The following is a 24010-nucleotide window of genomic DNA, read 5'->3' as shown; positions in this document are numbered from 1 at the left end:
CTTTACAAAGAATTCGGACAGTATGTTATAGCAAAAAAACTGTGGATGAGTATTGTTGATATCAATTATTCAAGTGGCAGAAAAGGAAGAAATGTTGTAGTTGGTGTGTTGAAGAATTAAATAAACTTTTGTGAACATCCTTATTTGCTAGTGTGGAAAGAAATGCCTGCTGCAAACCATTCCACTGTAGCTAGATTGTTTAATGAAACCATGCACTTACTTCGGACAAAAGGTGTAAAATACGACAGTGCATTGCTTCTACTTACTGATAGTGCGCATTACATGAGAAAAGCAGCCAAAGTTCTTTCTGTAAGCTTTCTGAAAATGATAAAAGTAACTTTCATTGTTCATGTTCTACACAGGTTATTGGAAACTGTAAGGGCTCAGTATCCTAAATACCGAGTGAGTTGGACGTGCGGTTAGGGTCGCATAGCTGTGAAATTAAATTCGGGAGATGGTTGGTTTGAATCCTACTGTCGGCAGTCCTGAAGATAGTTGTCCGTGATTCCCATTTTCACACCAGGCAAATGCTGGGGTTCTACCTTAATTAAGGCCATGGCCGCCACCGTCCCCATCCTAGCCCTTCCTCATCCTTCCGTCACCAAAAACCTTCATGTGTTATGTGATGTTAAACCACTAGGGGAAAAAAAAAAAAAAAAAAAAAGTTTCGTAAAGTGCATAAATTAGTGTGTAATAGCAAAAATGTCTCTGTAAAAATTACCCTCAAAAATTGATCTGTTTAAAGAGAAAACCCCACGTCTTGTACTTCCTCCTCTGCCTGTTGTCATGCGGTGGGTTACCTGTGGTATACTATGCAGATAATTTCAAGCGTTTCACATCTGTTGTGAATGCACTTGATAAAAATGATGGGTTGTCAATTCAGATTCTTCAAGAGTTATTGAAAAATTGGAAAAATTTGGAAAATTGTTTGGCTTTTATGTCTGCCAATCTAAGTTTTTTGTGTAAAACCATAGACATACAGTACGTGAAAAATCCACTAACCTGTTTACCAAAACAATGAAGGAAGTACGTACTGTTAAAAATAAACTAGATTCACTCCCACAATTAACCTCGCAGGTACAGGTACTGTTAAAGGCCAAATATCTAAATTAGAAAATATAGAAAAATTAGAAATTAGAAAAACAAAGGGTTTTTAAAAAAAGTGTGAAATTGCTAAAGTACTGGAGAGTACTCACGTTGGTGAAATTGATATCATTATTGTTGATGACATTCCTCTCTTTAACTATGCACGCCTGACGTCCTGTGATTTGGAGAGATCGTTTTTGCAGTATAATGCGTTCTTTAGGGATAATTGGCATGCACTATGATGGTCAATTTGGGGAGGACCTTCGTTGTTCACTGCAATTCTGAGACTATTTCTAGTAACCAATATTCCAGCGTGTGATTGCTGAGAACGAACTGGAACAAATTTTCCAAAAATGGTAGGTTGATTTTGCCATATTTAAACAAAACATTATCTTCTTTTGGTAAATACCATAATTTCTACTCTGGCACATCAAAAATTAATATATGTATTTTTTCCATACACAGACATCCATTTGCCTTAAGGAGCATGTTTGGTAGCACCCTATTTAGTACAATACATTATACTTATTTGCCTCTTGAATGTGCATGGTTATGCAATATTTAAAGCAGAATATTTTTACATTTTCATCACATATTTTTAGGATTTTTAGCACATAACAAATATTTTTCACATTTTAAGCACATAAAATCCACTCCCTACTCATCAAAGAGATTGCTTAAAATCTCTGTATATCTGTGCAGTTCAAACTTAGTACTGGTATTCAAGGATCCCATATTTGAAAAATGGTAGAAATTGTGCTGTGTGATTTGTTTCTTCCACAAGGCTAATTTCATTTCAAAGGCTTCTAAGGCTTCATTCATGTTAGTTATCAAATTATTTTCCCCCTGCAATCACCGGTTTAAGCCATTAAGATGTTCGGTACTGTCCACTAAAAATGCCAAGTCACTAATCCACTTAACGCCATGGATCTGACGAAATTCCTTGCCCTTCTGATCTACAAAATCAGCAATATTGTCTCGCAATTCAAAAAATCTTTGAAGAAGTTTTACCCTACTTAACTGTACTTCACAATAATATGGGATATCATTATGTACACATTCATACATTTCTGAAAGGTTAATAAACCTGATGGGATAGTCCATGACTCCTATTGCAGTTCACAACTTTTATTACTATGTTCATCTCATGATTAATTATCATCGATATTGCACACAGAGCCTCTTGTTGGATTAAACAATGAAGGGCAACAACAGAGCGATTGCATTCTGATTTTATTTTGGAGTTAAGTCAGTCAATGAAACCAGATCTTGCTCCTATCATAGCAGGAGCACCATCTGTCGGTACCGATATAAGTTTATCCCACGATAAGCCAAGCTCCTCAACAGACTGCACAACAGCATTAAATATGTCTTCACTAGTTGTGGTGTTCTTTAGAGGAATCAAGTCTAGTAACTCCTCCATTCATTCCAAAGAGGTGTCCACACCACAAATGAATACAGCCTGCTGTACAATATCTGCAGCTTCTGTGCACTCATCAACCGCTACTGAAATTGCTACAAATTTCCTGCTAACATTTTAAAGCTGAAATGCTGTATCTTCTGAAAGCTACTGAATTCTCGTAGCAATGGTATTTTGTGACAAACAGACTGATTGATACCTTTCTACAGTAATACTGTTAGGTAAATGGATATATAAATAGCAATAACAGGAACTCCTTTGCTCTGTTGTTGAAAAATATATGAAGAGATAGAAGATTTAATACAATATGTAAAAGGTGACGAAAATCTAATTGTGATGAGAGACTGGAATGCAGTGGTAGGCCAAGGAAGAGAAGGTAATACAGGAGGAGAACTCGGATTGGGACAAAGAACGAAAGAGGAAGTCGGCTGGTTGAATTCTGCACTGATCATAATTTAGTCCTTGCCAATACTTGGTTCAAACACCACAAACGATGCCTGTATACATGGATGATACCTGGAGACACTAGAAGGTATCAAATAGACTTAATTATGATTAGGCAGAGATTCAGAAACCAGGTGTTGGATTGCAAAACTTTCCCAGGAGAAGACGTGGACTCTGACCACAACTTGTTGGTCATGAAAAGCCATCTGAAGTTGAAGAAATTGAATAAAGGAACGAATGCAAGGAGATGGGATCTAGACAAGTTGAAAGAAAAGAGTGTGAGAGATTGTTTCAAGGAACATATTGTACAAGGACTAAATGAAAATGAAGAGGAAGAGTGGATAGTCATACAAAATGAAGTCGGTAGAGCTGCTGAAGAAATGTTAGGAAGGAAGAAAAGATCAACTAAGAATCAGTGGATATCTCAGGAGATACTAGTCCTGATTGATGAACGATGAAAATACAAGAATGCTAGAAATGAAGAGGGCAGAAAAGAATACAGACGATTAAAGAATGAAGTGGATAGAAAGTCCAAGATAGCTACGGAAGAATGGCTGAAGGAAAAGTGCAAGGATGTTGAAGGTAGTATGGTTCTAGGAAAGGTAGATGCCGCATAGAGGAAAATCAATGAAACCTTTGGAGAAAGGAAATCTAGGTATATGAATATTAAGAGCTCAGATGGAAAGCCACATCTAGGGAAAGAAGACAAAGCAGAAAGATGACAGGAACATGTCCAATAGTTGTATCAAGGTAAAGATGTAAATGATTTGGATCTGGAACAAGAAGAGGCTGTTGATGCTGATGAAATGGGAGATTCAATTTTGAGGTCAGAGTTTGGCAGAGCTGTGAGAGAACTAAATACAAACAGGCACCTGGAATTGATGATATTCCCTCTGAATTGCTGACTGCCTTAGGAGAAACCAGCATGGCAAGGTTATTCCATTTAGTGTGTAAAATGTATGAGACAGGAAAAGTGCCATCCGATTTTTGGCAGAATGTTGTTATACCTATTCCCAAGAAAGCCAGTGCGGACAAGTGTGAAAACTACTGCACTATTAGTTTAGCATCCCATGCCTGCAAAATTTTAACATGTATTATTTACAGAAGAATGGAAAGACAATTCTAAGCTGAGTTGGGAGAAGATCAGTTTGGCTTCAGAAGAAATGCAGGAACACATGAAGCAATCCTGACTATACGTCTGATCTTAGAGGATCGAATTAAGAAGGACAAGCCCATGGCGTTCGTAGATCTAGAAAAGGCATTCGGTAATGTTGATTGGACTAAGCTATTTAAGATTCTGAAGGTGATTGGGATCAGATACCGAGAATGAAGAATTATCTACAATTTGTATAAAAATCAGTCTGTACTGATAAGAATCGAGGGCTTTGAAAAAGAAGCAGCAATCCAGAAAGGAGTGAGGAAAGGCTACAGTTTGTGCCCCTCCATTGTTTACATAGAATAGGCAATAAGGGAAATAAAATAAGAATTTGGAAAGGGAATCACAATCCAAGGAGAGGAAATCAAAACCTTGAGGTTTGCCGATGATATTGTTATTTTATCAGACTGCAGAAGATATTGATAAGTTGCTGAATGGTATGGATGAAGTCTTGGGTAAGGAGTACAAGATGAAAATAAATAAGTCCAAAACAAAAGCAATGCAGTGCAGTCAAATGAAGGCAGGTGATGCAGAAAATATTACATGAGGAAATGAAGTCTTAAAGGAAGTAGATGAATATTGTTACTTGGGTAGTAAAATAACTAACAACGGCAGAAGTAAGGAGGACATAAAATGCAGACTAGCACAAGCAAGCAGGAGCTTTTTTAACAAAAAAAAAATTTGCTCATTTCAAACATTGATATAGGAATTAAAAAGATGTTTCTGAAGCCTTTCAGCTGGAGCATGGCATAGTATGGAAGTGAAACATGGACGATAACTAGCTCAAAAAGAAAGAGAATAGAAGCTTTTGAAATGTAGTGTTACAGAAGAATGCTGAAGGTGAGATGGATAGATCGAATCACGAATGAAGAGATACTGAATCGAAATGGTGAGAGGGTATCAATTTGGCTAAATTTGGCGAGAAGAAGAGATAAAATGATAGGACACATTTTAAGACACCCAGGACTTGTTCAGTTGGTTTTTGAAGGAAGTGTAGGTGGTAAGAACGGTAGGGGTAGACCAAGGTATGAATATGACAAGCAGATTAGAGCAGATGTAGGATGCAGTAGTTGCGTAGAAATGAAAAGGTTAACACAGTATAGGATGACATGGAGAGCTGCACCAAACCAGTCTATGGATTGATTACACAAACAACAACAACAACAATAACAACATGATCACTTGTCACATAACATCAACAGCACTATAACTTTCTGAACTCTTACACCTTACTGACTAACTCTCTCTTTTTTTTTTTTTTTTTTGCTATTTTGCTTTACGTCGCACCGACACAGATATGTCTTATGGCGACGGTGGGATAGGAAAGGCCTAGGAAGTGGAAGGAAGTGGCCATGGCCTTGATTAAGGTACAGCCCCGGCATTTGCCTGGCGTGAAAATGGGATACCACGGAAAACCATCTTCAGGGCTGCCGACAGTGGGGCTCGAACCCACTATCTCCCGATTACTGGATACTGGCCGCACTTAAACGACTGCAGCTATCAAGCTCGGTACTAACTCTCTCATACTGACTCGAACTCTACTTCACATCATCACATCACAACAACAACAACAACAACACACTCTCTGATCTTCAATTATTACACTGACTGAACCACCCTGGTGAAAGTCTAATGGGGCGTATGGTTCCAATCTGTAGCTAGCTTCAGGTAGTTTCCGTCCCCGATTTTAGATGGCGCTGGACGTCATTCATAACGTGTAGATAGTTGTAGGAAGGTTCTGTAGATGGCAGGCAAGTAGGCATGAAATGAGCAATATTAATAATTAAAGGCAGTTTGTCTTGAAGTGAAGTATTTCAAGTCTAACGTCAATCAGTGTGCCCGTCTAACAAAGAATTAGTCGTATCGCGTCAAGTATTATTGAGATAATATTGCCGGATTGCATTGAATCTGACTTTACCCAATTGATTAACCTTGTTTGAACTTATATTGATTTTAAGCGATAGTTCCTATGATGCTACAGTATTTGTGTTTGATTTCCAAGTGCCCATGTGCTTGTGCTGTAAATCTTTGTTCCTTGTGCTTGTTTATTGGAAATATACCTTCGCCAGTCCTCCTGAAATCCTGCATTTCCTGTTTGAGTACACCTCAGGGGCTGGAAGCTGGATGGTTCTATTAATGTAGTTCTATATATTTCCTGTCTCAGTGCATTTAATTCTATTATTTTTATTTTCATGTGGTACTTGGATATTGATGTGATACCCCATTCTCTTGCATATGGTGTGCTCTGCTGTCTTGCTTTTGAAGGGATTTCTTATTTGTTATAATATCAGCTTTGTGTTAATGTGTCAGTCATTCAGTTTAAGTTAAAGCTGCTTTGAGATGTGTGGTTATATTCTCAGTAACAAGTATGCAATAAGAACTAGGGGTATCAGATCATTATTTACAACATAGTAAGTACTTGGAAATAAAAATATATGAATTACAATGTATTGGGTGTGGAAGTAGTAGAACTGCATTATTATCGTCAAGGGAGAGCAGGGGAAAAGGGGGGGGGGGGAGCTATAAGCATAACCGGAATGCGTCAGTGCGTTGGATGTCTCTTCTCTGGACTATCTGTTGATAATAGCAGTAACGTATTGCACAAAATACGCACTGTGGCACTATCTCTAGCGCCTAGTGGCTTGGTACCTAAATTTATCATTGAGTTTCATCTCTATTCTATTCTATCCTCTTTGGACTGAACTTCAACACTCTTTATAAATATATTCTGGCTATGATTCTGGATAATTCTGCTTTTTAAACAACACAGTATTAATACAACATGCCTGGAAGTTTGTATAAGTAACATCTGGAGGTCCTTGATAAGTTCCTGTTCTGGAATTATCTTGAAACAAGTTTGACATTACAGTGTATTTACCTAAGGATATTGAGAAACACCTAGAATACTGTACTACACAGATGTCTTTGGTACATCAAGGTTCCAGAGTTCTGTTAAGTCAACACATATATACCCGAACCCCATGGCGCAACGGCCCCAAAGGGCCATGGCCTACCAAGCAACCGCTGCTCAGCCCGAAGGCCTACAGATTATGAGGTGGTGTTTGGTCAGCACGATGGATCCTCTCGGCAATTATTCTTGGCTCTCTAGACTGGGGCCGCTATCTCACCGTTAGATAGCTCCTCAACTGTAATCACGTCGGCTGAGTGGACCTCGAACCAGCCCTCAGATGCAGGTAAAAATCCCTGACCTGTCCAGGAATCGAACCCAGGGCTTCCGAGTAAGAGGCAGGCACACTACCCCTATACCACGGGGTCGGCTAAGTCAACACATATATAAACGGAAATTTTCTGAGCAACTTGGTATGCACAAAAGATTATTTACAGTACATGAGTACAGTACATGATGTAACCCCAATCCAGAGTTCTCTTAATAAACATACAATTAGAAGTTTACTGAACAACTAAGATCACACAGTAGATTTACAAGTGATAAACAGAACCTAATCTTGCCATTGATGTTTTCACGGCCCATACTTATAGACATGATACTCTGTAGGCACAAGCCCAAAAGTCTATACAATATTATGTTTATAACCTAATCTATAATGCATGAGCTATATACACATGATTAAACCTAGATACATTTGAAAAATTGTTTTCAGTTATACACACACATAACCTAATTTGCATCATACTAGCACTCCAAAGGACTTGTTGTAAAAAGATCTTTCATTATATGGAATATAAATTTACAACAGATGTTTAGCACAACTGCAATAAAGCAATTTAAAATTTGCTGTATGATCACAAAAACATGCAATAATTTTAAAACACAAGCTCAGTAAACAAGTACTAGCCTTATGGTTCAAGTACAGTATGGTTAACTTGCAACAGACAATATTTATAGAAAACAAGTGCACAGCAGTCATATTATACTCATCACTCACATCATTCAAAAAATCTTTATACTAACACGTACTATAGGTAAAGTAAACTTATATCACACTTGAAACCAAATTAGTACACACACATATATACATTAACAAGTCGAGTTGAGAAAATGCTATGTCTGGTAATCTTTGTTTCCAATTTAACCTGGTACTTGCTTCTAGAATAGCTTGAGTGAACACCAGGACTGTGTTTTCTCCACAAGTGGAGGTTACAAGCCAGCACCTAAGCCACTGCATTTATCATGCTCCTCATATATACAGTATATTACTGAGAGTGTAAGCCGCAGATGCACGAAGCCCTATATGGTAGCATGTTACTATACAATACAGAATATAATGAATTTGAAATGGGTCAGTAAACTTGGATCGTATCAGAGTCAAACAATTTATAGAGCATCAAGGGGGTATCCTATGCATTGAGATAATTCATTGCATGCTCTAAGATCAGGTAAAATTCATGTTAAATATTATTTTAAAAATAAATGTTAGTTTTGTAAAGGTCTCGTATATGTTCAACTCTTCGTCCACATCATGGGTCGAATTCCATGGCAATGGCTGGCATGAAGTAGGGGATTGCCTGTAGGGGAAATAGCTGGAAAGTCCTACAGGAATTCTGAAAAGTGACAGCTAACAGGGCTCTGGTGAAGAAGCCGTGTTAGGCGTAGCTCGGCAATGGTGGATTAAGTGTGCTTTCAAGGCAAATAACATAAGTATCAGATCAAAGAACGCAAGACAGCGACAGCTTGGTGCATAAGACAGCTTACAGCCGCTTCATCAGCTATGAAACCCAAATCAGGACTTAGTTGCTGGATTGGAACCTTGAATGCTTAAACACTAGTAAATAAAACTAAAGAAATAATTATTGATATGACGGAAAGGAGAACAATTCACATCATGGAGATGAGTGAAACAAAATGGTAGGCAATAGAAATAAGACACCTCCTGTTAGATTATAAAATATACTGGTCTGGAAATAACTTGGAGCCAAGAAATAAAGTGAGGTTTATACTTCATAAAGATACAGATGTATGTAGCCAAATTGAATTTGTATTTGTCAGTGATAGAATAATTGAAGTGTCAGTAAATTGGAACGAAGACAAATGCCCTATAATCCAGGTCTGTGCTCCACAATCAGAATGTTCAAATTAAGAAAAAAATCCTTCCTGTTTTACTTTGAGGAACATAGAGACTGTGAAAACCGAGCAAGTTGTCCATGGTTAGAGTCGCACAGCTGTGAGCTTGCATTCGGGAAATAGTGGGTTTGAACTGAACTGTCGGCAGCCCAGAAGAGGTTTCCCCATGGTTTCTCATTTTCACATTAGGCAAATGCTGGGGCTGTACCTTAATTAAGGCCATGGTCGCTTCCTTCCCACTCCTAGCCCTTTCCTATCTCATCATCGTTGTAAGACCTACCTGCACTGGTGTAATGTATAGCAAATTTGTAGAAAAGAAATTAACCAGACTATGAAAATTGATAGTAATGGGAAATTTTAATGCTCAGGTTGGATCTGACAGACTGGACTATGTATCCTCCCAGGGTCTTTACGGAATGGAAAATAAGACAGCAGAGGGCGAACATCTTCTAGATCTGTGTATGGGAAACAATATGGTTCTGAGCAACACTTGATTTGTAAAAAGGGACTCACATAAGATATAGTTGGGACGATAAATATGGAACTGTGATTGATTATGTACTGACCGACCAAGAAGTTCGGAAGGTTGTAAATGGTGTTTGCTTTACGTTGCACCGACACAGATAGGGCGACGACAGGATAGAAAAGGCCTAGGAATGTGAAGGAAGCGGCCGTGGCCTTCAGTAAGGTACAGCCCCAGCATTTGCTTAATGTGAAAATGGGAAACCACAGAAAACCATCTTCAGGGCTGCTGACAGTGGGGTTCGAACCCACTATCTGTCAGATGCAAGCTCACAGCTGCGCGCCCCTAACCGCACGGCTAACTCGCCCGGTAGGTTGTGAATGATGATAAAGTAGTGAATATCTGCATAGAGACCACACAGCAGTGAGAGTATGCGGATGACTGAGTAGAATACGAAAATACAAAGAAACAGCATGATAGAATGAGAGTTGAAGTAACAGCTGCTGTCAAAGCTAGAAATGGTGCAAGAAGAACTTTGTAACATACCGGAGTTTGGGGAAATCCGAATTAAATTGGGGCTAAACTATAATTTTATAGAGAAAAAAAGATGACAGGTCAACAGAATAGGTGATGTTGAGAAACAGAAATGCAAAGAAACTCTTGTATAGCATTATTAAAAAACAAAAATGATAATACCATCAACACACTAGAGCTTCCAAATGAAAATGTAACTAGAAATGAAAATGAATATTACAGGATTTCAGTAGATTCGAATTGATCATTGTGGATATATATGAGTAGACGTTCAATGTCATATCAGCTGCTCGGCTTTGTTTCAAGCAAGGTTGGGTTGATCGAGTGATGCGTTAAGATGCGCTTGTGAGGGCATTGCTACCTGAAAACTTTTCGGGCCACTATAACCATGTGTAGCAAACCTATAACCATGCGTGTGCGGCGGAAGGCGCCACGTAAATCCCTACCCGCCCCCCCCCCCCAGGCAAGCCGGTGAATCGGACTCCGACTCTGATGAGGCAAAACTGGTGATTGATATATCAAGTACATCCCAGGATGCCGACTCTGAAGGTATGGAGGGAGAGGAGCTGTGCGAGTATGGTATGACCGAAACCTCGGACTCAGCCGCCCAGCCGGGAAACCAGGATGACGGTTTCAGGGAGGCAAAGAGGGGGAGAAGGAGAAAAGGTGAGGAGAAAGGGAAAGACACCAAGCCACTGAACCGCAAGGCCCAGCAAGGCAGGAGTCGAAACCCGAGTGCCCGAACCGAAAGCTCCACAGACACGTCCATGAACACGATTATGCCACCACCAACAACACAAACCACAAACACGAGGCGGCCGCTTCAGAAACCACCTCAGCCACCCCAAACAACAATCACCCATAAGGTGTCTACCCCCCCACCCCTCACGGTATACACCAAAGACACTAAGACACTTGAAGAAAAGCTCCTCAAAAAGCTACCACATGATCAGAGAAAATACTACTTCTCTAGGCTGAGAGTTGACGCGCACAAAGCGATCCGGCTACACATGACTAGCTTTGAGAGCTACGAGGTTGCTATCGGAGCACTAAAAGGGCTGAATATTAATTTTGTAAAAGTATTGCCCCACAGCACAATGAAGCGGTTCGTTGTGAGGACCCCCATTAACAGAAGTAATGTGGACGAAATCCAGCTTGCATTGAAAGCACAGGATATCCCCGCATTCTCCGTGGTGCGGATGCGAACAGGGAATAGGCCAGCCAAGGGCAACCTATTCCTAGTTGCCATGGCGTACACCCCAGGAGCGGACAATCTAAGGAAAATGCGGATGCTCGCGAACATGCTGCTGTCAGTCGAGCCATACCGCCCCCCAGCCACTGGCCCCCAATGTGGAGTATGTCAGAGGCATGGCCATCCAGGGGCGGCGTGCCGACTGGAGCCCAGATGCCGCAGATGTGCCGCCTCCCACTTGTCCCGCGACTGCCCGCACGGCAGTGACCCTGCGCACTCTAAGTGCGCCAACTGCGGGGGGGGAACACGCAGCTAATTTCAAGGAATGTCCCAGCTGCAGGGACTTCGAAGCCGCCTATCAAGGCAAAGGGCCAAAGGGTGACAAGCGTGGCAACCCTAAAGCCCAAGCAGGCCCTTCAGGCACAGGCGCTTCACGCCAAAAGAATCCGTCTTTTCTTGCCCTCTTTCCTTCCCTTGTGTGCCGCCTCTGGCTGTTATCCACCTGGACAGATACCACAATGAAGGAGACGCATTTCTGCAGTGTATTGTAATCATTGATGAAAGATGGGCATGAGCCTACGAGCCTGAATTAAAGTTTCAGTTGAATGAATGGCGCCACCCAGGTTCGCCACGTCCACAGGTATTTCGACAGGAACCCAGTCAGGTGAAGCTTATGCTGATTGTGGCATATGACTATGAGGGTGCTGTTCTTACACATGCTGAGCCTGAACTGTCAACTGTGACTACTACTGCCGATTTCTGGAGCTACATCTGTGTCCGGCTATACGGCGCAAACGTTCATGTTTATTGCGAGACGATAGCTCTATCATGTTGCATGACAAAGCACATGTTAGCTGTTATTGACAAGTTCTGTCATACAGGATCAGTCTTATGTCAATGAAAGGGGACAACCAAGAACCGTCACCACAAGCAAGAACCATGAACAACTTCTCCAACAGGTTTTACAGTCTCCAAAACATAGTATATGATGAACATCGCTGAACTTGGTTTGAGTGATAGGTCTGTTGGGTGGGTGTTTAAAGAACTGGGTGGATTCGCATACCACATTCAAGTTGATCAGCATCTAACAGAAAGGGATAAGTGAGCCCAATTATAGTAGTACAGCCGAGTGTTGTCCATGACACATGAGGATCATGATTTCTTGTACAATATATGGTTTTCATATAAAAGCCAATATTCATCTTGATGGCTACATCACCCAACAAACAACTCATTTTTGGGGGCTTTGGATGGTTTTATGTCATAATACAATAAACACTACACAGTGCGCAGCTTACAATTTGGTGCACCAAATCCGGTCATGGAATATTGTTCCCCTATTTTATCAAGGATGCTATACAGAACCAAAAGCAGTGGACCAGGTACTCTAGAGATCTCACAATCACCCTATGCAGGATTGCTCCATTTTTGTTGCGCTAGGTACTTACCCAGATAAAAAATTAGATGTATGGCTTTTCAGGCGTTTGCTCTATTAACCAGCGTTTCGTCTTAGGTCTGACACTAGACTCTTCAGAGTGGGATGTGTCAGACCCTACCCACTGACGCTGGGGTGTATGCAGGTGAACTTATCAGAAGCCTATTTAACAGGCATAGTCTGATAACTGCATACGGGAGATAAAACTCCACAATGGAATTAATGCCCGCCTAGCAATTCCGAATGGAAATTCTGAGTTCCCATGGAGGGAATTAGATATTTTTCCACCAATAGAGCATATAAAAAATCAGATCAAAAATTAGATGTATGGCTTTTCAGGCATTTGCTCTATTAACCAGCATTTTGTCTTAGGTCTGATACTAGACTCTTCAGAGTGGGATGTGTCAGACCCTACCCACTGACGCTGGGGTGTATGCAGGTGAACTTATCAGAAGCCTATTTAACAGGCACAGTCTGATGACTGCATACGGGAGATAAAACTCCACAATAGAATTAATGCCCGCCTAGCAATTCCGAATGGAAATTCTAAGTTCCCATGGAGGGAATTTGATATTTTTCCACCAATAGAGCATATAAAAAATCAGATCAAAAATTAGATGTATGGCTTTTCAGGCGTTTGCAGTTATCAGACTGTGCCTGTTAAATAGGCTTCTGATAAGTTCACCTGCATACACCCCAGCGTCAGTGGGTAGGGTCTGACACATCCCACTCTGAAGAGTCTAGTGTCAGACCTAAGACGAAACGATGGTTAATAGAGCAAACGCCTGAAAAGCCATACATCTAATTTTTGATCTGATTTTTTTATATGCTCTATTGGTGGAAAAATATCCAATTCCCTCCATGGGAACTTAGAATTTCCATTCGGAATTGCTAGGTGGGCATTAATTCCATTGTGGAGTTTTATCTCCCGTATGCAGTTATCAGACTGTGCCTGTTAAATAGGCTTCTGATATGTTCACCTGCATACACCGTAGCGTCAGTGGGTAGGGTCTGACACATCCCACTCTGAAGAGTCTAGTGTCAGACCTAAGACGAAACGCTGGTTAATAGAGCAAATGCCTGAAAAGCCATACATCTAATTTTTGATCTGATTTTTTATAGGCTCTATTAATGGAAAAATATCTAATTCCCTCTATGGGAACTTCGAATTTCCATTCGGTACTTACCCACCAATGATGATAAAGCTTCAGCCCACACCATGGGAGAGTCACTTACCCTTCTGCAACGAAACTTTGGAGATCACCTAATTTTTCATGGAACTCCATTCCCGTACCCTTTTCGCTCCCCGTATTTCATTGCCCCAGATGCCTACATATGGGGCATGTTGAAAGAATCGGTTTTCAAAACAGATGACCCACCTTCAAATATTTCTGAATTACATGAGAAGATAATATCATTTTTTGTGTCCTTATAGCAACCTTTGTTCATTAACATGTTTAATCATTGTCAGAAACATGAACAGTGTACAGCATGTGATGGTACTAATTTTGAACACACACTGTACCAACACAATTAAATAACATTTCAGTGTTGTTTGTTTTGCCACATATGTTATTTACTATAATACAGCACTTGCTGATAAAAGTACAATAGCAGGCAAATTGACCATGCGGTTAGAGATGTGCGGCTGTGAGTTTCATCCGGGAGATAGTGGGTTCGAATCCCACTGTCAGCAGCCCTGAAGATGGTTTTCCTTGGTTTCCCATTTTCATACCAGGCAAATGCTGGGGCTGTACCTTGATTAAGGCCACGGCCGCTTCCTTCCAACTAGGCCTTTCCTATCTCATCGTCGCCATAATACATATCTGTGTCGGTGTGACGTAAAGCCACTAGCCAAAAATAGTCCAATAATTATGTACAATACAATAATAAATGGGTACCCCTTAAACAATTAAGAATGAAAAAAGCTGGTAATACTTGTTTGCCTAGCAGATGAGATAGGAGATTTTGCTGGTATATCCTTCTATTTCCATATTCACAGATGTCATTGTATGAGTTTCTAGTTTTTTCCTATTTTTCCTCCAGTCTTTAATTATAGTAATGTCCGTACCAACTTCATGTACAATTGTTTCTTCCTCCATGATTCGTTGGATTTCGTGGATAAGGCCATCAATCCACCCTTTCACATCAGGACTAATGGCTCGATGGGCCTGTCCTGGGCGTGCATTGTCTTGCAGTGATTTGCACCCTTCTCAGAAACTCCTATGCCACTTGTGCACACTTATCATGGACATGCAGTGTTCACCATACACAGCAGATGTGTGACAATGAACTTTGTGTACTCCAGCACTCTCATCCACCAGAAAACAAACCACACTTCTCTGCTCTTCATTGCTTGTCTCCATTTCTACAGATGGATGAACACACCAGACTAGTCCGCGTACCAACAAAGACATAACCCAAGAACTGCATGCACCGGTGAGTTGTCATCTCCTATCACAAACGATGGCAATATTGATACGTAAAAATAATGTTGCCACCTTTCACGTGGAATGTGTGTTATGGCAGGTATTTGGTTTCATTTGACTGCCCCTTATATATTATATTTCCATGTCCCATAAATGTCAAGCATTTCACTACATGGTTCTGTTCATTCCTTTATTTGTTTTCATGTACAATCTGTGGTAGGCATTATAAAAAGTGAAAATCAAAAGCTATGTTAACATTTTAGAAGAGATTTACTCACGTAGAAAAATATTTTGAAGAATTTTTTATTGTAGATTATTCTAGTTTTAGTATAACTGTAGCATGATTTAATATGGTTCTCTTGATTTGTTATTCTTTTCTCTTATGCAATAGAAAGGTGGATTTCTTCCTGATTGTGAATTCTTTTCCTGTGCAGATGAATGAAATGTGTCTAATGAGATACCGGTTTATCATTCTGGATGGAGCATTCCTCGTTCACACTCCAGGCATGAAACATCGCACAGATGTTGACACGAACCACATCGCTTGGCGAAGACCTTATGAGCGCCAGAATATCAAGCTGTATGAAAATATTGTGAGAGACATGATGCAAAAATATCAAGGACAGAATAGATGTAAGGTATAGCAATTGCTGTGAATTGCACAGTTCCTGTGATGGAATAATGCTAAGCCATCATAGATTATGTGAATGTAGCTGGAGACCTGCTTTGTGTGGAAATTCTGCCATAGTTTGATGCAGTTTGCTTTAATTTTAAGGGAAAATTGTAGCTCTATATTACGAAGTTGTTGGGATCAAGTGTAGTTTTATTAACATTTATGGAGGCAGTCCCTAAAGCAAAATTTTACTACAAATTTTCAAAAACACATTCCAAAATTATTAATGTAAAATTGTATATTAAAACTACATAAAATCATTTATCACATTCCATATTACATATGCATAAAAATTCTGCCATGATAAAAGAGGTAAAGACATAAACCAAGAGATTAAAACTTTCGTAACCTACAATTTTCCCCCAAAAACTGAGATATATGATGTTTATGCTGATGGTTGAAAAGTACCTCCCTATTGAGCATTGCCAATAACATTACTAAATTACTATTCAATTATAATTAAACTTTGTTTTTAAACCATAGACAATGCAATGAAGTGTTAAAATTTAACATAAGTACTTATGATTTCTACCTGTTTTAATTGTCTGTAGTATCCTTTACTGACTTCAGCTGGAGAACTCCAATGGTATATTAGAAAATAGGCATATAGCTTGAAGTTCAGAGGGCTCCTTGTTCACCTTTCATGTGAACAGCAATAATCTAACCAACATCCCAGAAACTAGATGACAAACCATACTTAGACCATCACTGTCTTGTATGCTTACAATGCCACGTCACTCCAGCCAGAACCCTGTACTTGTAGTAGTTTTACAATCCTCTGCTTCTCACCTCAGAGCGTTGCAAGGATGTCCCTCGCTGTCTTCCTATCTGCTGCAGGCAGCTTAAACTCTTAATATCTTCTGAGTTAAAGGTTTTACATTTAGGTACTTAACATATTCAAATCATTCTGTTGTTTCAAGAAAGATAGGAATTGCTGTTTTACAAATCAGCTTGCACAAGTGCTTATTATGACTGCTGTCAGAAGATGGGGTGCACATTAGTGAATGGAATTTTGTCAGTACAAGCAGAACAATGTCAGTCAAAGTTTCACACACGCTCTGGTAGACACAAACTTTTCAACTTTGCACACAAATTGGAAAATTATGGTCATTATCCACACTAATTCTTCAGTTGGATAACAACTCTTATCTGAAATGTCTCTGATGTAAATTAAAACTGTCAGCGGGGAGCTAATTTTACTCTTGCCGATCGGTCGATAGCACAGTTTACATTGATTTTTCTTCTGCACTTGATGTATTACAAAACCTCAAATATACATCATCGATGCTTGTTCCATAGTAATAAATCCAAGACCTGAAATTTAGATAAATGGTGAGTGCATGCAAATTACAGTAAACATAATAGAACATTTGGGAAAATACTGTGGATATTTGAACTTATGTGGAGGTTCATTAAGGTTGTTTAGTACTCTGTAAAAATTCTTTCCCCTACACATTTTTGCCTGATGTGATCTTTGTTTCCATTTTTCCTTTATATTTCTGGGTGTGGGATGATAATGAAAATAAGCCTGTTTTCAATATCATGTTCATACTGAATATTACTGCCCTACAATCCAGCATACTTCCTGAAATATGTCTTAATTTACTGAAAAAATTCTGTATTGAATCACTGTTAAATGTTCTTGTGAGTACAAAATGAAATCCAGAGGACAGAAGATACTTAATACATTTAATAGCTGATGAAGTAGTCAATAGAATAGCTTCATATGTTTTTTTACTCAGAAATCCACTAGCCTTTTCTTCACTGCATTTCTTAATTTCCTCCAGGTACACCGGAAATTCATTTTCTAAACAAGATAGTCTCTCTTCACTTATTTAAAAAAAGTGTATTTCCTCTTTTGATATCCTGAACATCGAACCATTTATTTATACATTTCAAAAAGTAATTGCTGCACCACAATTCTTGAAAGCTTGTGTTTTCAAGTGGGAAGAATTTTCCTTCAAATATGCCAGAGCAGTGATGACCTCTGTAGGAAATATTATTTTCGCTCTTTTTACATTCATATTCTCGAAGTTCATAGGTGTAACATGTTTCCTTGTTGGGAAAGGGACAGGTTTCATTATTTCCTTTGATTGCAGTTCATACGGGTTTTCTAGATGCCTTCCTATTATTTCTTTATGTCCGTCTGCCATTGTCTTTTCTAGAAGAAAGTTTCTAACATTCTTCAATATGTGGCACTGGTTGAAAGCTAGAAATAAAGGACTGCTTTGGTCTTCTGGATGAGATATTTGTGGCATTATTGCTTTTCCTTCGGACAATCATCGCATCATGTTTGCATTAGTTTTGCGATTGTCAGTAATTAACTTCAGTATTACAAAACCGCAAGCCTCCACTTGTTTAATTACAGTATTACAGCATGAAGTTCGAGGCCAGAAAGTTTCTTTGAGAAGATGTATGCCACAGGAATTCAGTAGTTTGTTGGTTAGCCATTTATCAGGAAGCATAATAAATGGTTTGCTAGTACTATCCTATTTTCTGTTGCATCTTGAAGAATAGGTACATCATCGGATCTATTTCCACATCTAAGAGCTATTGTATGTGCTGAAATGTGCTTACAACCAAAAATGTATCTAGTTTCTTATCGTACTGTAGCTGCTGTTTGATAGACGCCTCATCAATAATTAGAGAACACATTCTTTTGACTTCATTTAGCCTTTCCCGTTCTACTTGAAGCCTGCCTTTCACTAGGTCTGTTACACCTGTCTCACATGATGTATCCCCTATATAGTGGCTCAGTGTGCTCCTTGCTGGTCATTTTTTTAAAAACAAATTGCACCTAGCAAAATTGTACCCGTTAGGGTGAAATAAATTCCCAAATTACACATTGTTTTAAATAATTTTGGTCATGCGGGTGATTTTTTAATTAAAGTTCTCGTGATTTGATCCAAAATTTGGAAGGGTTACATTAGTTAATTTTTAGCATATCTTTTAAACATGCTTAGTGCTGGTTGTAGTGCAACTGCCTCTTGTGGTATTCTACCTCTATCTCTAATTTTATAACCATTTTATTTGCATGTCTCAGTTTTATTCTTAGAGACGACAAATGCTTTGCAGCACTTAAATTGATCTTAGTATTATTTTCCGTCTGAAATTCAATGGACTTGTTATTATGATCAGTCAGATTGATACATTTTGTGTTGTAAGGGTTTTTATCACCTGTTTCTGGCATAGTAGTAGCATCATTATTGCCTTGAACTATGTACTCATTGTCTGACTTCCTCTTCTTTCCACAGTTCACATAATCTTTCACAATTTCTCTCCTTTCTGCAATTATTTGAGGTGTTTTATGTGCAGGATAATCTTCAAACACAGTGGGAAAATCCTTTAATTTCTTTATTTTTAACCCACGGCGAAAATCAGATTCAAGAAAATGCTGTCCACGTACGAAAGGTGTTTTTGCCTGAATATTTAGTATAAATACATCTCTAGAAATAGCAATGAGCCATTTTCCTGAGCTCTGAATTCTTGAAGTGAAATTCTCTTTACTTTCCTGTTCTTACTCCCGCATTATGGTACACTATAGTATATACCATTGTAGCTAACCACCACCTCCAACAATTAAACATTATTACTTTTCCTGAATATGCCTATGAACGTACAAAATAATTAAAATAGTCAGTAAAATGAAACACTCTTAATACAATTGAACCGCGTGACAGAAACACATACCTTAGATTGCTAAAGCGTGATTCTTATTCAGTCACAGCTAATCAATTAAAATCTCACTTGCAATCATAAACATTTCATTAATCACCAAAACACGTGTATTAAGAAGGGAAATATTCGCCTATTAGAACTAAGAAAGCTGGCAAGAGGGACATCCTACCAGCGCTCCTGTGAGCAAAACATCAACTAAGAGCTGTTTAGCATGTAAGTGGAGGCAAATGGCAAGGCATTATAAGCATAGCACATGGCGATGCTTAGACAGTGAGTGCAAGTTTGCAATAGGCATCTTGTAAGAACCTAAGATTTTGCCCTAGCAGATACTGTGGATCAAATATCCTTCATTAGGGTTAGATACTTGTCTGAATTTATGCCCATAGTTTGAGTAGAGTTAATGCTACACCGTAATACAACCTTTGAATGATTTTGCATATTTTCAGTGATGGTCCAAGAAATCTCTCGTTTATTGATGGCAACTGTGGTAGTTTTTAAAACCTTTCTCAGGTAATACAGCTTTGTCTTTTTAAGTGACGCTGTTAAAATAACTGGGATCAGTCTGCATACCAAACAGTCACGATCTCTTCCTAATGTATAACTGATGATCATAGTTTTATGTCTATAATTTGACAAGAATGCTCTCTCTTTCCTTGTGTTATTCCTGCTCAATCACGGGGTTCTCATAATTTGACAAGAATGCTATGATATTAAAAATGCGTTGTTTGTTTGTCCCTTAGTCCTGTTTCTTGGTACAGGGTTAGGAATGAGGTTAGTTGAATTTATATGGCATGTTTTTATGACCTTCCTGACACCAACCTCAGTTGAGGAGCTAATGAAGCTGAAATGAATGATGGTGAATGAAATTAGGTGAGGAGATGGAAGGAATCGGCTGTGGCCTATGAAATGGAATTGTTCCGACGTTTGCTTGGAAGTAAAAATAGGAAACTACAGAAAACCATTTACTTCATCCTTCAGAACAGTTTAGACTGATTACTTATGTAGCTTTGCATATTTACTTTTCCAAATTTCATATTATTCTTTATTACTAGCACAATTTCCTCCTATCTTGATGTCAAGAAATTATACTTCTGGATTTCTACTATTGATTCCATTCTTCTTTTAGTGCTTTCTCCATTAATGAAGATTGGTCACAATCTTGGTGAAATCAGCTCAATCGAAGGGCATGGGAATTCAGTCCTTACCCGTCTTTTAAGTTTCTCATCCACAAATAATACTTTCTTTGACCTCGACCATGCTGACCTTCAATTTTGCCTTCTAAAATTAGCTTTAGAAGAGTATATTTGTAATTTTTTTGATACATCTAAGATAGTCCATCTTACAGTTCTCAATCCTTCTACATAAGAATTAGGACTTCTTTATTGGTGGTGTGATCAAGCCTGAAATGCAAAGCATGGTTCCGAAGATCCACATATCAAATGTTTCTACTTTGTGGAATGTTTTACTCTTCAGAGTGCCGGGCTGAGTGGCTCAGACGGTTAAGGCGCTGGCCTTCTGACCCCAACTTGGCAGGTTCGATCCTGGCTCAGTCCGGTGGTATTTGAAGGTGCTTAAATACGTCAGCCTTGTGTCGGTAGATTTACTGGCACGTAAAAGAACTCCTGCGGGACTAAATTCCGGCACCTCGGCGTCTCTGAAAACTGTAAAAGACTAGTTAGTGGGACGTAAAACAAATAACATTATTATTATTATTATTATTATTATTATTATTATTATTATTATTATTATTATTATTATTACTCTTCAGAGTCTGATTCTCAGCATCATATAGAGTACTAAGTATACATAGCACTTCACAAATTTGTATCTTGTGCCCAAGGAAAGACTTTGGTCACAGAGTCGACTTCCCATCTTCAGGAAGCCTCCATAAGTGTTCAGACACTTGAGTGTCTCTGTTTCGACAGATAACCATAACTTCAGTTTTTTCAGCACTAACTGTAAGAAGAAGAATGTCTCTTTCAGTTGATATTCTGTCCATTAATTACTGATGACCCTCAGAGCTAACAGCAAGGATGACAGTGACATCTGCATATCCTAAATTATTTAATAGTCTGCTATTAACCATCATGCCATCTTCTGCATTTTATGATGCCTTCTGGAATATCTTGTCAGAATATAGGTTAAAAAGGAGGAGGAATAACACACAACCCTGTCTCATATCATGTTTAATGTGTGTTCAACATGTCTCAGAGCCTGCAAACTCCACTGAAGCCTCTTGTTGTTGGTACAGGTTTCTAATGAAGGATAAATCTTCATTATCTATTTGGTTGATTCCTAGAATGTGCATAATTAAAAACTTTGACATAATCTATGAAACAGATAGTATATACATATTTTCTTTGATCTCTGCAGTTTTGCAAGTTGAATAATGCTTCTCATCTTCCCAGTCCTGCACAGAAACTAAACTGTTCTTCACTTAAGTCTTCCTCACATTTCTGGAATATTTTACTAAGCAATATTTTCCAGAATTTTCTGGAATGGTTTGAGGACGTGGCTCATTAGGCTGATCAGTCGCAAATGATTAGGCCTACTTGTATTGGCATTTTCCCTTTTGGGGACGGGTATGCAAGCAGATTCAGCCAATCAAATGGAACATGCTCCCCTAACTGGTATATGTTGTTAAATAAGTACACTAGTAAACTTACATTGATTTCATTTATCACTTCTATGATTTCAAGATAAATTACATCAGGTTCAGGTGCTTTTCCTGATTTTATTAATTTGATAGCTAGAGGCCAAGATGTGTGTTCCAGTCTTCCCACTATTGGTGTTGGACACACTTGCAAATAAGCATTGTATGTAATTCATTTTTGCTTCCTCTATTTCTTTCTAATCTGAAATCAGTTTTCTGTGCTTAAGAGTGGCGTACATGGGCGTATTTTTAAATTTACCTATTACTACTTTTTTATGTAGATTGAATAGATTCTGCTGTTTCTGCATTTGTTCATTTCCTAAGCACTTCTCTCTCATCCATATATTTTTAAAGGACTGCCTCAAGTTCATTAGATCCAAGATTTCCTATGTTATCATACTCTTCTTTCCTGAGCTATCGCTCATCAGTTCCAGTGCTTGTGAGGCATTGACTTTTTAATAATATTATTGGTTTTACATCCCATTTACTAATTGTATGGTTTTTGGAGTTGCTGAGGTGTCAAAATATTGTCCCGCAGGTGTTCTTTAATGTGCTAGGAAATTTACTGACATGAGGCTGGCGTATATGAGCATATTCAAATACGACCAGACTGAACTGGGATCGAACCTGCCAACGTGAGCTCCGAAGGCCAGCACTCTACAGTATGATCTACCCAGCCTGGCAAGAAGCATTGATTGCTCCCTTAACATTTTTCCAGAATTCATCAACATTTTTATCATTGTTGACTGGTGAATCACAGAGCTCAGCACTTCTGCTGTCTCTAAGCTTATCCAATTAAGTGTTAAATATTTCCTTTACCTCTATACACTTCTCTGGATCTGTATGTGCAGTCAAATTAGGCCTCCTTTTGAGCTTTCAACTGATCTTTTTGAGCTGAAACTTAGTACATGCTTCTGGGGGATTATGATCTGATTCAGTATCTGCTTCCGGGTAAGTTTTCACCCAATACATACCATTCCTGTACCTCTTATCAATTACAGTAGAACTTCAAAAATTTGATTTCTGACTGGAAGGAAGCCAAAATCATTTATTTGTTATCATATTCTCCTCTTGGCAGAATAGTTCTACTGTACAAGCATATGTCCCCTTTAATTTAGGTCCCCTAGGTCGTGCTCTCCAATATCATCCTCAAATCTCCCTTTGACAACTTTTGCATTAAAATCTCCCATGATGATCATGATTTCATTCTTAATGGTGGAAGACTGGAGATGTTTTACTTCCACATAAAACCAATTTCTTTCTGTTTCAGACTCATCTTCAGTTCTAGCATGGACGTGAATTATGTTTGTTTATCACTCTGTCTTAAGCTGTTACAGCATTGTATGATCAGAATATGGAATGAAACTAAGAACAGATTTACTTATTTTCTTGTCTACTATTGTCCCTACATCATTAATGTAGTTAAGTCTGTCGGCTTCAGTTTTTACATAGGCATCTGCTATGTATCTCTGCATTACCTTCCTGCACTTGAGAACAGATTGAATTTGTCTTGTATCCAAAGACGGTATTGATAGTAAGTCATTGCATTTATGTGACTCTTGATTTTGCAGGCTGGTTTGGTAAATTAAGTGTACATTTTGGTCTAATTTGCAGTAGCGTGCCAAGAGAGAAATGATGTAGAATGACATTAGTAGACAAATAAGCTTCAATGGATCTTTCTAAAAATAGGAAAGATCAAGTTAAAGATGAAGATAAAGTTGGAATTTAAGAGAACAGATTAGGGCAAATATTAATTTATACGATGAGGAATGAGGGATTGGAATAATTTATCAAGAGAAATGT

General features: G+C 38.7%; 1 protein-coding gene across 1 annotated transcript in view; it reads left to right on the top strand.

Annotated features, from left to right (window-relative positions):
• The window catches only part of LOC136856735 (beta-1,4-glucuronyltransferase 1), an 86992-nt gene extending 63298 nt beyond the window's left edge, over positions 1-23694 (top strand). Inside the window, exons 3-4 of the mRNA XM_068231105.1 lie at positions 15638-15841; positions 23478-23694. Coding sequence (XP_068087206.1) covers positions 15638-15841; positions 23478-23495 — 222 coding nt within the window. The 3' untranslated portion in view covers positions 23496-23694. The remainder of the gene's footprint in view (positions 1-15637; positions 15842-23477) is intronic.
• Positions 23695-24010: the final 316 nt, after the last annotated feature.

The sequence above is a fragment of the Anabrus simplex genome, chromosome 1, assembly GCF_040414725.1.
Source record: "Anabrus simplex isolate iqAnaSimp1 chromosome 1, ASM4041472v1, whole genome shotgun sequence".
In the NCBI taxonomy this organism is placed as follows: Eukaryota; Metazoa; Arthropoda; class Insecta; order Orthoptera; family Tettigoniidae; genus Anabrus; species Anabrus simplex.
The sequence above is the reverse complement of the archived record's forward strand: the minus strand, read 5'-3'. Positions and strand labels throughout refer to the sequence as shown.